Raw genomic sequence first — 18,503 nt, forward strand, 5'->3', positions numbered from 1 at the left:
TAACATCATCCTAACACACTAGGATACGTACTGTAATATATAGTATAGTGAGAAAAATCACTTGAATTAAAGTTGAATCTTAACAACCCTACTGACGGGAGCTAGGCGAGTTTTTCCCTCTCTGAACACCTACATCCCAAACCAATAACTCTATTTAAATGATTTCCTGAGAATACGGATGTTGTATTTTATTTATACTTTTATACAAGTGTTAGGATAAGTGTCTTTCCAAACACCATCTTAGGTCTCACACCAAGATCATACCAAACACACACCAAGCACATATAAAACCTTAAATTGGAGCTTACTTCTTGTTTTAAGCACTCACAACCAACCAAACTTGTAATACTGATATGAGTTGTGTTAATTTAACCGCAAAAACTTAGTTCAAATAAGTTTTGATGGACCAAACCATTCAAAAAGTGGATCTTGTCGTTTCTAGCATTTTTAAGGTAAAACTTAAGATAAAAATGTTGTTTTCTTTGTCCTAGACTTCAACACAAGACCAAGCATGGTCAAGGGAGCTCAATATTGATCTTAGCACCTTAAGCACACCATAAAACAAATCCAAGAGCTTTTTTTAAAAAGGAATTGAACTTGACTATTCAAAATCTCGAAATATAAGTGTGTTTATGAGAATTTATAAGCATTTGAGGCTATATCGTTATATTCATTATTCTAGTTGACCACAATTGACTTCAAATGTTAAAGAAGGTAAAAGACCTCATTGGAGGTGATTAATAAGGTTTGTGACCCATTAAATCCGACAGCAACACTTTAAAACACCAAAATCCAGAGGCACCTCCAGCGTCCTCACTGTCGACAACGAGTCCATAATGGTACCAAGGAGTGAATGAGACACAAACACGCCTTAGAAGGTGGCTGAAATCGAACTCAAGGTGTCTTTTTCCCCACATAAATCCTAGGCGATAATCACTTGTTCAAAGCCAAAAACTCACAGGACTTACATCTAACAAGGAAGGGGAGTGATCCGATCGGTCAATGGGAAGGGCATTTAGGGCGGGGGGAATGAGCGAATTTCTAAGTATCATTTCTTGCAGGTCCAAATCGAGCAAAATGGTCCCGATGAGCTGTGTGACGCTGCTTCCTGAATCAAACTCCAAGTTTCAAATTTTGGCACAACAGCTTAATCGGGGTTGGCTTATAAACAAAAACCACCTTAAATTTGATTCTTTCTTCCAAAATAACTTTCCAGAAAATGCACAAGACCCCTTGACTCACAAACTCTAAATAAATTAATGAATGGATTTATTTTTAACTATTTTTTATTTAGTTATTACTATAATAATAATTATTATTATTTTTGAATAGTTGAAAATATTTATGTACCAGAAATCGAAATAGGAGTTATATAATGAATCTAAATGGACGAGGACAATAGTCATAGATCTGTTGAGATAACTAGATAGGTTGTGACAACCCGAAATTTCCATTCTGAACAAACCATATCAAGCCAATAGAAGTTAGAACAGTTATAGTGAAATTCCATACTTTGGGTATAAGTTTAAGTATTTCAGGATTAGCACTTAAGGAGATATCAGGAGAGTGGATGCACTAGGGTTTTGTGCAACACTATTATTCCAATACTCTATGATATTAGAGTTCATTCCGGGAATAAAGTATTTTTTGAGAAAAATTCTCAGGACTATATATAGAAATTTGAACCATATTTATTCATTAGTTACATTTCCAACTAGAGAAAAGTCGAATTCTCTCTCTCGGATCTTCGGGTTTTTATCTTAAATCGTGAGTACTTTTATGAAGTTGTATTATATAGTTTAGATTGTGTTTAGAAACATCAAAATCATGTCAAAACACTAAGATCTGTGAGTTTACCGCCCAAGAACACCTTGGGGAGTAAACCTCTTTTTAAGGGCCAAAAGAGTGCCCAATGTCCCTCAAAGCCTTGGAACTCAAACTAGAAGACACCATTACATGTTTAGACCAAAAAATCAATTAGAAACAAAGGCTGGAAGTGAGTTCACGGCCAAGGATGTTCTTGGGCCATGAACTCCATTTTAAGTGTCAAAATGCTCTAAAAACCTTCCTTAAGCCAAGAGACTAATTTAGACATGTACCCTAAAGTGTTTATAGCCTAGAAAAAATAAGGAATCACAAGGATAAAGGAGTTTACGTCCAAGACAAGTTCTTGGGCCGTAAACCCCTATAAATGGGACAAATGACACCCTAACTCCTTCCTTATGCCTAGAACCCAACTTAGATCATATCCTTGAAGTGTTAGTAACCTCAAAAAATCAAATGGTACTCCTTACCATGAGTTTACGGCCGTAAACTCATAGGGGAGTGGTCCCAGGGCCGTGAACATCAAGCAAGGCCATTTTAAGGCCTTAAACCCACCCAAACACTTGTTTAAGCCTTGAAGCACTTCACCACTTAATCTGTAATAATGTTAGGCTTCATTTAGTGACCCTATAGAGAGTTTACAGCCAGGAGTTTACTCCCCTGGGCCGTAAACTCCAACACATATGGTGTTTTGACCATAAACTCCCATAAGAGGTCTTGCACTCCTTTGTTGCAACCCATTAGCCTCCTAGCACTTGACCAAAAGTGTTTTCCTCGCATTAGGATGTTTATACATGTTTAATTAGTGTTATAATCACTAATTGTTTATATACATGTCTTCATATGTAATTAGGACCATTGTGTGTGTCTAAAGTCTTCACTTGACACCTAGCAGTTCTACCTCATCAGTTCATCCGTATCACCCACAACAGGTGAGTTCATACCCGTTAATCAATGTTTTAACTGTTTTTAAATGTTTTATGGGGGGATACAAATAGAATCATGCTAGTTATTATATCAATCACTTGTGATTAATAAACAACATTCAAATGATTGGCTACTCACTAGCCGTTTTACCAAACAGTTTCCTTCAAATGTTTATCGTAAACACTTATTTTGTTTAAAACTCCTTATTAAATTGTACATTATACTCTGTATGTTTCCATTCAAACTCATTTACAATTGTGTTTCAAACAAATGCTTCCTTATACTTAAACTGTTTATTCAAACCCATGCCTTCAAACCATTTTATAGATTGACATCAAGTTGATCTTTTCTTAGATAATAATTATGTTCAAAGGTTTTACAAAACTTATTTTATGCTTTTATATTATAAATTGCATGCCTATATATGTATAGTTATATAAGAAATGTTGAAAGGACTTAGGAAGGCTACCCACCCTATTTCCTTTTCCTCAATTTGGATGTGGTCTGGTGGGATATCGGGTACCCGTCCGAAGGTCGTTTAAATATTAGTTATATATCATGTGTACATATATAGTCATAAAGGTCCTTCCAGTTCATCCAATTCCCTTGGGTAGCAAGGGTATACATCCATGTCCATACGTACCAGTTAGATTACTAGTAAACTACCATATGGGTAATTTAGGAAGATACTATAACTATTACTAGAACGCGATATCATACAATGAGTCAGTTCGTTCATGAGTCAATACTTTCTAGAACATTACAGTACATTACTATACTTGCTAGATAAAGAGAACATATACAACTATACTAGATGGAGAACATATACAACTATACTAGAAAGAGCACATATACAACGATACTAGAACGAGTAACAATACAATACATATACATGAATACGTTAACAATTGTGATCCACTGTGTCGGAGCATGACTTCAATGTCATGGCCCGAATTGTAGCCAAAGTCTCTTGAAGGGAGAGCGTGAGTTTGCGTATAGATCTATACTGGATTGACTATCCTACACCTTGCTGCAAGCTACAGCCGGACCTGCAGGTCTGCGGGTGCCAAACGTCATTTCTTTTTACAACCATACCTTTGTCGTTGTTACCAGTCGATAGTATGGTACAATTAATCACATGATACCTTAATATATATCCGGTTTAAGGTAGTTAGTACAGCAGTAGTTCCTATAATACAACACTACAGTACTACATTAATTTCCCCTTTACATATATTTAGTGATCATTTTACTTAAACATTAAATGTACAAACTATATTTTGTTAATGACAGTTACACTTGGGAAAATTACACACTTTTACAAGAAACAAACATTTAGAACAAGTTAAGTCTTGGTAGAAGACTACACTGAGAACAGTTAGGTCTTGGTAGAAGACACCCTGATATAATAGTAGGAATCATAGGGATTTCTAGGGTTTTTCAAACGTTTACAGTTGTTTTACAAACATTTTTATACTTACAGTTCATATACATTTTCCATACTTACAGTTCATATATAAACAATTTCTTACATATACATTAAGACACTAAAATACTTATGATCTCACCAGCTTTAAAGCTGATACTCTCTTTCAAAATAACTTGTATCCTCAGGTCAACCATAGACAGGTACCGATGCAAGGTTTAGAGAAGATGGAGCTTGTTCAAGACTCATCTTTCATTTTGATTTATGCTTTAGTGTTTATCAAAATTTGACAAAACACACTTGTATAATAATTATTTTATTAATGAAATGGATAATGTTGTTGCTTGTTTACTACTTTTCATTGTTGTGATACTGTACATGACATCCTCCGCCCCAGAACGTTTCCGCCGTTCTTGGTTTTGGGGTGTGACAGATTGGTATCAGAGCATTGTTTATAATGAATTAAGTATATCAACCCATAAAAGATATACTAACTATAAATACATAAGGGATTAAAAATACTCTGACCAAGAGTTTATACTTTAAATAATAAAATATTTAATAAAGTATACGTGCCTACATTCATACTAAAATCTGTGTCACTAGGACAGTACAAAAGAATTACGATTGTTGTGCAACATAGGTGGGCTTAGAGACATATGGTTAAAACTGGGAAGATATAGCCTGATCACCTATATTATCTAAGGGTTGAATAGCATGTGCCTAAGTTTAATTGTGTGGTTGCAATAAGTCTAAAATCTTACCAACCCTACCACAATGAGAACAGTAGAACATAACATTAAACTTAAAATACTATAGGAGTATTTGGTGTTACTATAAGTACGTTATACTTGAGAACTAAAACGGGATCTTCATTACTAAGTTGATAGTTGCTAAGTTGATACACAAAGGCTATATGTAATTAGGATGTTATAGACTTAGAATCTATGAAAATTTTAGTTTACCCCTATTCTGTGTGAATTTGGAGTTAAGATCACTTATTGGAAGGCCTATCCTGTTTCGATTACATATAACTGGTATGCACTTCACAAATAGCGATGTAACTAATGAAGATTTTCTAAATAATTATCTAGATAGTTCGTCTACTAATTATTTTCTTACCCTAATTCTCGCGTAGATAACATGGTTGGACTCCATCCCCACAGCAACCAGTACCTTCCGAATGAGGTCATTGCTGGATGGTTTGAAGAAGAACCAGAGAATGATCATCCTATCCCCGTGAATAATCACCATGATGAAAACCATTCGGACAATGCTAACTCCGAACCAGAGGTTGAGAACCTACCCCAGACAGCTCCCGTTCCAATTCCTAACCCTCGTCCGGCTTTTCATGGCCCGACGCTAGAGTGGGTCGAATGCTTGGAAACATGGAGCCAAGGACAAGATCAGCCCATGCCATTTAATGGTGACCCAAGATTTTATAACCTAAGAAATGGGGGCTCAGCAGACAGAACCTTGCCAATCTTGGTCCGCAGAGTGGCCCGAAATGAGATTCAAGGCAGGACAGCCCTACATCAGATTACCGAAGTTGTCTCCGATGCGAGAATGCATAGCCTCCGCACCATTCGTCTAGAAGATGCTCGCGAGAGATCTGAGAGAAACCATGAAACCCTACTGCAAGCACTGGCTGAATCACGAGCCGAAGTCATAGAGCTCCGAATACGCCAGAGGGTGTACGAAAGACACCTACTTGACGTGGAACGTCAACTGGATGAAATGAGAGTTCATTAGAGGGATGACCGTCGCCAGTAGTAGATGCTTTACTTTATTTTCCTTATTAAAAGGAGTCGTTTTTCTGTCTATGCCCAATGTGGCATTTTCTATGAAATTATCTTGTACCGTAAGTACTTTTGGTTAGGTCTTTATGCTGTCAAGAACTATCTTCTCTGGATATGATGTAAGACCTTTACAAGGTCATTTTCCCGAACTTTACGTCGTGAATATCAAAGATATTGACAGTCGGCTAACTCCTGTGTCGTTCTTTATTCAAGTACTTTTATCATACTTTCATTGGAGTCTATCTGAATCATGCTTTAGTCAAGTCATTGGACTATAGTAATTTAGCTCCGGAGACATCTCCAAGTCTCTTTCAGTGGTTGGATCATGTTATTCACCAACCAACTATACCTTGGCTCGAACGACAAACGTCTTGAGACCATTCTACGAACTTACTTCCATTCCATTACTAGGACTGCATCATAGGGATGTAGGTCAACCCTTCATGAACACACCTCCACTCAGTACTAGGACTGCATCATAGAGATGTAGGTCAAACCTTTGCGAACATACTTCCATTCCGTGCTGGGACTGCATCATAGGGATGTAGGTCAAACTTTCGAGAACATAGTCTTACTCTTTACTTGAACAATCGAAGTACCTCTACGGTCAACCAGAATCGCTCACAAAATCCTTATCTTTCGTGTTATAGATTCATGTCGTCATCCAGAAGCAATCAGTCGAACAACGAAACCTCCGCCTTTCCTATGGACGCCGCTACCTTTCAAACCACAGTTACAACTGCCGTGATGGCTGCCGTGACAGCTGTCCTTGCACACCGTTGCGCTATCAGCACAATCAATGCTGATGACGGGATTGAAGTTTCCAATCGTGGTATCCATCCAGGAGGTCGCCAAACAGTAACAGTCACAGGCTCGCAAAGCCGAAAGACAGAGAACAAGAAACGAAGGCGTCAAGCCCAGAAAGAACGCAAGAAATCCCAAAAACTTGCCATGCAACAACAGCAAGTGGAAACCCTTCCGTCCCCGTACCGAGAAAACCATATAAAGGAACACCCCCTAAGTGCGACCGATGCAACTACCACCACGAGGGAATTTGCCGAGCCTTGCAATGCGATAATTGCAACAAGATGGGGCACATTGCTCGTTTTTGTAGAATTACCTCCACCACTGGAGCAAGCCTAGTTTGCTATAATTGTGGTGAGTTTGGGCACTATAAAAGAGATTGCCCGAAAAGGGAAATTAAGGAAAGAACCCGCATCCCCATAACTCCTACTCGACACCTCACTTCCACCACCAATGTTGGTGCTGTCCATATATGTCACCATTGCGGTGAAATTGGACACCTCAAGAAGGATTGCCCGATAGCGAAGAACTCAGGTGCAGATGGGAAGATTCTCAAGATCACAGATGCGGGAGAACCTGCTCCAAAACCCACGTTAATGTAATTTAGGCGTTTCATTGTAACAGACTTATAAACTATCCGAAACTAGTGCAACTAGAGTCTTACCTTTTGCGAGATCCTGTCTGTATAGGGATCCTCGAGCTATGTATACTTGTCTTTTGTAGTATACTTTATTCGCAACAATAAGTCTTGTTGTAAGTCTAAAGTATTGTAACTCTGTTGATGGTTGCACGGTTGTGTTTTGTCTGTAAACGCCTTATGCTCATATCTAATGTCTTTAAGTTTCAGTATGATTCCGACATTATCATACAACTAGATTCAATTTGATCCACACCATACCAGCTTCTTAAGTACATTTCTTTACCAGTAAACGCTGTTTTAGCGAAGCCGTCATATCAGAACACCGAAGTACTCATGCGTGTAGTACCTCTTAGTTCTTCTCTTTTCTGAAGAAATCCCCGAAGTACCACTCGTGCAGTACGTCAAGTTTAATCTAGGGATTCATGTAGTTGACCTATCACTGAGGAATGTATACATAAGAGTGATATATAATCAAGATTACAGGTTTAGAATTGATGATTCCACTTTAACTTCTTTTTCCTCGATGGGATGTGAGCTTAAAGAAGAATTAGTTATTCGACTACCTTTTCAATCTTAATTATATACGGCTCGTATACACGAGATTGTGATTGTGAAACCATGTATGAATTCTAATATGAACTTCAGGACGGAGAACTGCCCAAGACTACGAGTAATCGTATCGTCATGTGAACAAACTTAGAACCCAGTACAACTTTTGTAAACAGATTTCCCTAAAGTCTAAACACCTACAGAGACACAAGAACAGCCCGGACAACTTAACGAACTACACAGAAATAGAATTAGAAGACTAGGCTTCTCAGCATGGAGAACCCCGGTCATATTCTTCCAGAGATCGACGGATCGCATCGTATGTACCTCGGCTATCGAGGACTCCGTCCAGATTTTTCCATTAGAAATCGTTGTCTCTGCCTCGCATAGATGAATTGGTTGAGCAAATGCAAGGAAAGAATTACTTTCAGAAATGGATCTGATATCCGAATATCACCAGTTCGAGTGTTAGGGAAGGATGTCCGGAAGACTACCTTCCGAACTCGATGCGGACACTTCGAGTCCGTAATGATACCCTTCGGATAGGACCAATACGCCCATAGTTTTCATGAGCTAGATGAGTAGGGTACGTCTTTCTTACTTGGATCAGTTCGTCATTTCTCCATGTATTGACTTACTTATCTACCCTCGTAGTAAGAAGAAACCCATGGAAACATTACCTTCAGAGGAACTTTTCGCGAAGTTCGCTAGGTATGAGTTTTGAAATTGAAGAGTCAAATTTCTATGACACACTGTTAGTGATGTGGGAAATTTGGAGTACTCTTACAAATTGTCAAAACCGTTGAAAATTTGTCGACACCAGAGACGCTGACAGTCATTCGCCAAATTATAGGTCTTACAGACCTACTGTCATAGTTCATCTAGAACCCCTCGCAAACCACAGAAACCCTTTCGACCTTGACCCAGCAAGGAGTGGCCCTTGACTGGGAAGTTAAACAAGAAAAGGAAACCTTGGAGATTCCAAGTGAGAGACCAAGTTCTTTAGAAAGTCTCACTCTAGGAACGGCTTAATACGCTTCGTAAGCGTGGCAAGCTAAATCCAAGATAGATAGGACCTCCGAGATTCTTACCAGAATCGGTCCTGTATCTCGCAGACTTGATCTACTCCGCGAACTCAGTAACGTACATTCTACTCTTCGCGTCTCGACCGTGAAACCATACCTTTCCGTTAGAACTCTTGTAAGTCCACTCGTCAATATCCTCTCCTTCGTATTAGAACCATAGTGACCCTCGACCGAGAGGTCAAGTGGACGAAGCAACGCCATCGCCCATTAGTTAAGGTTCATTGGGATACCAACCAAGAACCCGATTTTACTTAGGAGCGCTAGAACCAATCGATTAGGAAGTTTCCACCTCACGACTCAATCGTTCATACCTACTTCCTTATCTAAATTCTAATTTCGGGACGAAATTCCCTTTAACAGGGGGATGATGTGACAAACTGAAATTTCCATTCTGAACAAACCATATCAAGCCAATAGAAGTTAGAACAGTTATAGTGAAATTCCAGACTTTGGGTATAAGTTTGAGTATTTCAGGATTAGCACTTAAGGAGATATCAAGAGAGTGAATGCATAAGGGTTTTGTGCAACACTGTTATTCCAATACTCTATGATATTAGAGTTCATTCCGAGAATAAAATACTTTCTGCAAAAAATTCTCAGGACTATATATAGAAATCTGAACCATATTTATTCATTAGTTACATTTCCAACTAGAGAAAAGCCGAATTCTCTCTCTCTCTCTCTCGGATCTTCGGGTTTTTATCCCAAATCGTGAGTACTTCTGTGTAGTTGTATTATATAGCTTAGATTGTGTTTAGAAACATCAAAATCATGTCAAAACACTAAGATCTGTGAGTTTACCGCCCAAGAACACCTTGGGGAGTAAACCCCTTTTTAAGGGCCAAAAGAGTGCCCAATGTCCCTCAAAGCCTTGGAACTCAAACTAGAAGACACCATTATATGTTTAGACCACAAAATCAATTAGAAACAAAGGCTGGAAGTGAGTTCACGGCCAAGGATATTCTTGGGCCGTGAACTCCATTTTTAAGTGTCAAAATGCCCTAAAAACCTTCCTTAAGCCAAGAGAATAATTTAGACATGTACCCTAAAGTGTTTATAGCCTAGAAAACATAAGGAATCACAAGGATAAAGGAGTTTACGGCCAAGACAAGTTCTTGGGCCGTAAACCCCTATAAATGGGACAAATGACACCCTAACTCATTCCTTATGCCTAGAACCCAACTTAGATCATATCCTTGAAGTGTTAGGAACCTCAAAACATCAAGTGGTACTCTTTACCATGAGTTTACGGCCGTAAACTCATGGGGGAGTGGTCCCAGGGCCGTGAACATCAAGCAAGGCCATTTTAAGGCCTTAAACCCACCCAAACACTTGTTTAAGCCTTGAAGCACTTCACCATTTAGTGACCCTATAGAGAGTTTACGGCCATGAGTTTACTCCCCTGGGCCGTAAACTCCAACACATATGGTCTTTTGACCATAAACTCCCATAAGAGGTCTTGCACTCCTTTGTTGCAACCCATTAGCCTCCTAGCACTTGACCAAAAGTGGATGTTTATACATGTTTAATTAGTGTTATAATAACTAATTTTTTATATACATATGTCTTCATATGTAATTAGGACCATTGTGTGTGTCTAAAGTCTTCACTTGACACCTAGCAGTCCTACCTCATCAGTTCATCCGTATCACCCACAACATGTGAGTTCATACCCCTTAATCAATGTTTTAACTGTTTTAAATGTTTTATTGGGGGGGGATACAAGTAGAATCATTCTAGTTTTTATATCAATCACTTGTGATTAATAAACAACATTCAAATGATTGGCTACTCACTAGCCGTTTTACCAAACAGTTTCCTTCAAATGTTTATCGTAAACACTTATTTTGTTTAAAACTCCTTATTAAATTGTACATTATACTCTGTATGTTTCCATTCAAACTCATTTACAATTGTGTTTCAAACAAATGCTTCCTTATACTTAAACTGTTTATTCAAACCCATGCCTTCAAACCATTTTATAGATTGACATCAAGTTGATCTTTTCTTAGATAATAATTATGTTCAAAGGTTTTACAAAACTTATTTTATGCTTTTATATTATAAATTGCATGCCTATATATGTATAGTTATATAAGAAATGTTGAAAGGACTTAGGAAGGCTATCCACCCTATTTCCTTTTCCTCGATTTGGATGTGGTCTGGTGGGATATCGGGTACCCGTCCGAAGGTCGTTTAAATATTAGTTATATATCATGTGTACATATATAGTCATAAAGGTCCTTCCAGTTCATCCAATTCCCTTGGGTAGCAAGGGTATACATCCATGTCCATACGTACCAGTTAGATTACTAGTAAACTACCATATGGGTAATTTAGGAAGATACTAGAACTATTACTAGAACACGATATCATACAATGATTCAGTTCGCTCATGAGTCAATACTTTCTAAAACATTACAGTACATTACTATACTTGCTAGATAAAGAGAACATATACAACTATACTAGATGGAGAACATATACAACTATACTAGAAAGAGCACATATACAACGATACTAGAACGAGTAACAATACAATACATGTACATGAATACGTTAACAATTGTGATCCACTGTGTCGGAGCATGACTTCAATGTCATGGCCCGAATTGTAGCCAGAGTCTCTTGAAGGGAGAGTGTGAGTTTGCGTATAGATCTATACTGGATTGACTATCCTACACCTTGCTGCTAGCTACAGCCGGACCTGCAGGTCTGCGGGTGCCAAACGTCATTTCTTTTTACAACCATACATTTGTCGTTGTTACCAGTCGATAGTATGGTACAATTAATCACATGATACCTTAATATAAATCCAGTTTAAGGTAGTTAGTACAGCAGTAGTTCCTATAATACAACACTACAGTACTACATTAATTTCCCGTTTACATATATTTAGTGATCATTTCACTTAAACATTAAATGTACAAACTATATTTTGTTAATGATAGTTACACTTGGGAAAATTACACACTTTTACAAGAAACGAACATTTAGAACAAGATAACTATTGGTAGAAGACTACACTGAGAACAGTTAGGTCTTGGTAGAAGACACCCTTATATAATAGTAGGAATCATAGGGATTTCTAAGGTTTTTCAAATGTTTACAGTTGTTTTACAAACATTTTTATACTTACAGTTCATATACATTTTCCATACTTACAGTTCATATACATTTTCCATACTTATAGTTCATATATAAACAATTTCTTACATATACATTAAGACACTAAAATACTTATGATCTCACCAGCTTTAAAGCTGATACTCTCTTTCAAAATAACTTGTATCCTCAGGTCAACCATAGACAGGTACCGATGCAAGGTTTAGAGAAGATGGAGCTTGTTCAAGACTCATCTTTCATTTTGATTTATGCTTTAGTGTTTATCAAAATTTGACAAAACACACTTGTATAATAATTATTTTATTAATGAAATGGATAATGTTGTTGCTTGTTTACTACTTTTCATTGTTGTGATACTGTACATGACGTCCTCCGCCCCAGAACGTTTCCGCCGTTCTTGGTTTTGGGGTGTGACATAGGTCTATGATAAGAAACAATAAGGTCCAATACAATTGCATGTAACTCATGATAATGTAAAACCACATCTTCAGATAATAAAAACGATCAAGTTTACTAGATTTTGCACCATTAGTGCTAACTTTAGTGAAAACGAAACCATCCATTGGGATATCACATAATTTTGACTCTGAAATAAATGAGTTAAAATCATCCACTATTTTTTGAGAAAAATTGCATCCATTATTTCACACTAATATATGGTAGCATTGAAGTCATTAAAAATCATATAATAACCTTCATTGCGAATCATAAAAGAAATAAGAAAACTCCAAAGTTGTCGTATTTTAGCTTCCTCCTGATGGGCATACATATTGACTACAAAACATTTCGATTTAGTCACTGTTCATTCTCCTTGCAGAATAACAATATACTCAGTACAAGTAGTTTTCTTTTAATAAAATATGTTGGATCACAAATAGAAAGAATACCTCCTGATCTCTCGCGAGAAGAACTAGTAGCAAAATCAAAAGGAAAGTTACCCCATACGCTTCTGAGGAAAAAAAAGATCAATTGATTGCATCGAGTTTCTTAAATAGAAAAGGACGAAACAAACATCTTACTGAGGTCTAAATCTTCCTCCTCTTCACTTTGTTTTCAAAACCAAAAATATTTATAGATAATGTATTCATTTATCAACAAGCTTTACACTCTTCTCTTTTACAATAGATTCAATATTCACATTACAACCTTCTATTTTATAACCTAAAGTATTACTAACTTCTACTAGTCTAGCCATAGAATGAAATAAAGACGCCCCATCCAATATGTAATATTAGCATTACTACGGGAGTTCACTTTTCTTGTATTCAAGATGCCAGAGAAAGATGCTTTCGATACAGATAACTTTGACCTTCCCCTATTGTGACTTTGTGTAAAACTTGACCCATTATGAATAAAGTTACTAAAACTCGACGACTTTGATAGCGATGAAGAGTTTTCACTCAACTGATCAGACATTTGTTTCTTTCTTGTAGAGCTAGCAATTTCTTCAAGAACAAAGTTTTCATCATCCTTTACATCCTCCACCTTTTTTATAAGTATAAATTCTATCAGTTCTAATTTCATTTGAAAAAACATCTTCAACAAAACTATCAAACATTTCATTAGAACCATTCTTTTTGGTTTTCTCATTTTTCAAAATTTGAAGAGTTTTTTAGGGGAATTTTCATATTTAACCTCCCAAGGACCAGAAACCGACATATGTTCAGAACCCGAGTCCCATCACTATCTGATTTTTCTTGTTGTTCAGTGTGCGAGATAGACGGGGTATAGTTAGAAACCTCCAAAACATAAATTGGAAATTTAGCTCTATCAATCTCTACTAGAACCATTTGAAACATTTTAATTTAACATATACTTTGTTTTTATACAAATTCTACCTAATCCAACAGGCTCATCTTCACAATCATCAATAAAAAGCACCTTACGAAAGCATGATGCAACTTTCTTAAAAGCTAAAGGAGTCCAAACATTAAGAGGGAGACTTGAGACCTCAAGCCAAATAACACGACAAGCCAATACAAAATTTTTATAAACTTGCTTAATTCTGAAAAATAGATCTTCATAGCCTCACTGTTCATAAATTTACACATCATTTGCTTCTTGAATTCAATCCAAATATAATCCCCTCCCAAATGAATAATGTGCAAACCATTGAAACCTTCCTTATCACATATCTAATACATATTTTCAATGACATTAGCGTCCTTCATCCTTGCAATTATCACCATTTTTTCATGTGGAATTACAAAAAAAAAATCTTGAAGTTGCAATTTGACTTCCATAGCATCATTCATTTTTTGTGTCAAATGCTCATCCATATTAATCCTTCAATCTGTTTTAAATTTGTTTCCTACAACCAATGTTGTAAAACTCGTCGAGTTGGCCGATTACTCATCCGAGTACTCGCTACTCAACCCTTACCGAGGCGAGTTATAAAATCTGAGTACTCCCCAATCGACCCTTATTGAAGCGAGCAATGTTGTAAAACCCGGCCAACCTGGTGACTAATATGTATAATATACTTAATGATTTACTATTTAACACACACACACACATGTGATTATTACTACATATATATATTTAAAATTTTCAGTAATTATTCGTGAAGTAAAACCATTGTGTGTTTTTTAGTTTTTATGTATTCACATATATCTAATTTTGTTATATATTTCAATTAACTTATGTTTTTAACTTATGATTGTGACATATATAATTTCCCTAAAAATATTTATACATTAATTACCGAATCTGAGTACTCCCCGAGTACTCGCCACTCGGTATTCGACCGAACAGGTGCCGAGTAGCGAGTTCTACAAACATGCCTACAACATATGCATATACGACTTTGGGATATCAACATTCTTTTCTATCCGAGACCTTTTTTATTGTACCTGATTGTCATTTTTATACAATTTTGGTTTATCATGATTCACTGACTCCACTCTATTGAATCTAGCCCGTAATGTGAAAACATGGTGACTACCAATCCATACTCGGTTCAGATCTTCCAAAACATGATTGTATTCCTTATTCTTGAGAAATCGAACAAAAGCAAATCTTCAATCAATTTTTGACAGTTTAGGAAGAATAAAAACAACAACCACCGCTTCTTGTTGCTCACAAAGTTTCTAGAGATCATTCGCAGTTATTTTTTCTGGAAATTTGTAACATAAAGACTATTTAACACCTTTTCTTTTTTGTAATTTGATTACATGTTACTTCCGTTTCTATTACGTATTTGGGGATCTTCAATGCAAATTTAACTTCTATCAATATGCCATTGTCAACCTTTGTCCTTATTCTTGGAAGCCATAATAACTACACATGAAAAAAGACTCCAAAAAACATACAAAAGGGAAATCGAAGCCTAGCCAGAATTCCCAAGATGAACCGGAAGTCAGTAGGGTTCCTAGTTAATATTGGGTTGAGTTGACAAATTGGATTTGGACTAATAATCAGATAAAATATTTAAAGGAAATCGGCTTATCAAAGTAATTACCTTTCGTTTTGTTCATATTTGAATACTTTTTTGTACATATCCGGAGAACAAAGTTGTTTAAAGTGTTAATATATGACTATTATGACCGGATGTAATAAGTTACAACCGGTTTAATGGCGTTATGACACCATGACATTAACAGAGTGCGAGTCTTATGACACCGATCTTTCCCACTTTAAGATTTTAAAACTTTTGGTAATTTTTTTTTTACTAATCAGGAAATCTCGAATATTAATATTTTCTTGTTTTGGTAAAAACTTAATGTGAACACGGTTTCTTAGTCAAAGGCATAGCTTAAAAGCTAGACCAACCTCCAGAGATATTAACCGGCACGTGTTATGTTTTAACTGGCACTTGTCGATATCCTAGACGCGTTATTACCCACATCACCCTACCAGATTGACCTGGAACCTGCGTCACCATGTAATTCCAAAAATAGAAACAATATGCGAACCTAACCATGGTTATCTCATCAGGTTAATTAACCTAGTGGACTTCACCCACCCCTACACCCCTATAAAACCAACCATATCTCTTTCACCGATTACTCAAACACAAAAGTGAGGTTTGAGAGTTCTTCTTCTTTTTCTTCATCTTCTACATCCCTCTCACACACACACACTTAAAAGCACACACAGAAAAGATTTCTTTTATTTTTTTCGCTGGTTTTCTTAATTTTCATTTAACTCCCCCCTCTGTAATCCCCGCTTCTGTATGTCCCATTCTGTAAATCATCTGGTCTTTCAACTGCAAAAAAAGTTACAATTGATTTGGGTTTGTTTTTAAATGATTTTCAAGATTATTATGAACAAAAGAACAAACTTTATATGATTTTATTTTTTTTAAAAGACAGAGTCAGGTGTTTTTCAGAATAGCGATCCATCTTTTTCAATTGGGTTCTATTTCTTTTGATTAAAATCACCTTTTCTGGGTTGTTTTTGTTCCCTAAAGGTTGATTTTTTATTTTTTTTCATTTTTTATTTTTTGTTTCTTGAAAAAGGGTTTTTGATTATTTGAAAAAAAAACCCTTCTTTTATTTTCTTCTTGGTTTTCCAGGTCTTTTAAATCTTGGAAAATCATTTTTTTTTTTTTTTTTTGTAAATTTAATCTGAAAAAAGTAGATTAATGGCTTCTACTGCCATGGATTTCTGGAATAACAATGAGTTTCAGCAATCAACAGCTGGTGGTGAATTAATGGAGGCACTTGAACCTTTTTATAAAAGTGCCTCACCTTCCTCTTCTTCTTATTCTCAAATGGCGTCTTCTAATTACCAAAATACCCTTCCTTTCTCTACACCTTCTGCCTCTTATCCATACCCTTCTTCATCTTTCGACTCATTTCCTTCATCTTCTTCTTACGTCCCCACCACCCATCAACAAACCGGTTTCTTCCCGGATTACTCAATCCAAGACCGGTTTGTGTACGACCAACCCGGTTCTTCCCTCGGGTTGAACTTGAACCAGTTATCCGAATCCCAGATTTACCAGATCCAAACCCAGATGGAAATACCCACACAATGGCCACAGACTAACTTGAATTTCATGGCTCAAGATCCTGATCCTGTACCCGTAAAACAATCCGGGTCACCTCCGAAACCCCCGAAGCTTTACAGGGGTGTGAGGCAAAGGCACTGGGGAAAATGGGTCGCCGAGATCCGTTTACCCAAGAGCCGGACCCGGCTTTGGTTGGGTACATTCGACTCTGCGGAGGAAGCGGCGTTGGCATATGATAAAGCCGCGTATAAGCTCCGTGGAGACTACGCCCGGCTCAACTTTCCGCAGCTTCGGCAAAACGGCTCTTATGTCACCGACTTTAAGCCGTTGCATTCTTCTGTCGTCGCCAAGCTACAGACGATTTGTCAGTGTTTGGCGGAGGGGAAGTCCGTGGACGGCACTAAGAAGGCCGGTTCACGGCGGTCATCGGGGAAGACAGCAACAGCAACTGTTTTGTCGCAAGAGGCTGTGAAGGTGGAAGGTTGTGAGAGCGAAGGGTACGCCGGATCGGGAAACTCATCGCCGTCGTCTGATCTGACGTTCCCGGAGTTCACGGAGGACGACAATGCTTGGTCGGAGAATTTCTCACTGGAGAAGTATCCGTCGTATGAGATCGACTGGGGTTCTATCTAGTGAAACCAGAATCTTGTAATAGCGAAGGGCATATTTGTAATTTCGTAGGCAGATGGCATATTTGTAATTCCTAGGATTAGTAATGGTTTGTTTTTGTAATTTGGTAGGGAGGTTGGGAGCCAACTGTAATGGAGTTTTTGGAAATTACAGAGCTCACCACTTCACTCTAGTGGGTAGTTTAGTAAATTCGTAATTTATTTTTGTTTATATTTTGGTTTGGACTTTGGGAGTATTTATGAAATCCCATTTGTGTCCTTTGTCCAACATATTAAGGTGTTTCTTGTTTGCAAGTTACCCTAATCGAATATTTATTGATTTTTATTTTATTTTGATCTAATGACGTTTAATGATTATGATAAAAAACGAAAAACACATTTGTTCATATGATGAACATATTTTAGAATAAGTAAATACTATAGTTTTTAACTTTTTTTCTTTTTGCTTATGTGAATAAATTTGAAATGAAGAAAACGTGAAGTTTCTAAAAGATGACAGCATATGATGTTAACGAGAAGGAATTAAGAAAAATATTGTCGAAGAAAACGTTTTTCCATTTGAGAAAATGATTTTATTGGATTGTGACATTGAATTGAATCCACTAGCATTATTCAAATAGGGAATAGAGTCTTAATTTGATATGCACTATAATTAAAAACTAGATTAATTAAAAACTAGAAGAAGATCACTCATATTATTATCGTGAGATTGAATGCTCAATATATCATAGCAAAATGTT

General features: G+C 36.9%; 1 protein-coding gene across 1 annotated transcript; it reads left to right on the forward strand.

Moving 5' to 3' along the window:
* The first annotated feature begins 16,199 nt into the window (after positions 1–16,199).
* On the forward strand, positions 16,200–18,093 carry LOC145057408 (ethylene-responsive transcription factor RAP2-13-like). The gene has a single exon (XM_079005241.1). It carries the CDS (start codon positions 16,766–16,768, stop codon positions 17,765–17,767), a length of 1,002 nt encoding a protein of 333 aa, XP_078861367.1. The 5' UTR covers positions 16,200–16,765; the 3' UTR covers positions 17,768–18,093.
* Positions 18,094–18,503: the final 410 nt, after the last annotated feature.

This window comes from Lactuca serriola, chromosome 6 (genome assembly GCF_051521515.1).
Source record: "Lactuca serriola cultivar US96UC23 chromosome 6, Lser_US96UC23_V15, whole genome shotgun sequence".
Taxonomy (NCBI): Eukaryota; Viridiplantae; Streptophyta; class Magnoliopsida; order Asterales; family Asteraceae; genus Lactuca; species Lactuca serriola.

What these genes read in the sequence shown, in the direction of transcription:
- LOC145057408 (XM_079005241.1), top strand. Translation starts at nt 16,766, where the DNA reads ATGGCTTCTACTGCCATGGATTTCTGGAATAACAATGAGTTTCAGCAA.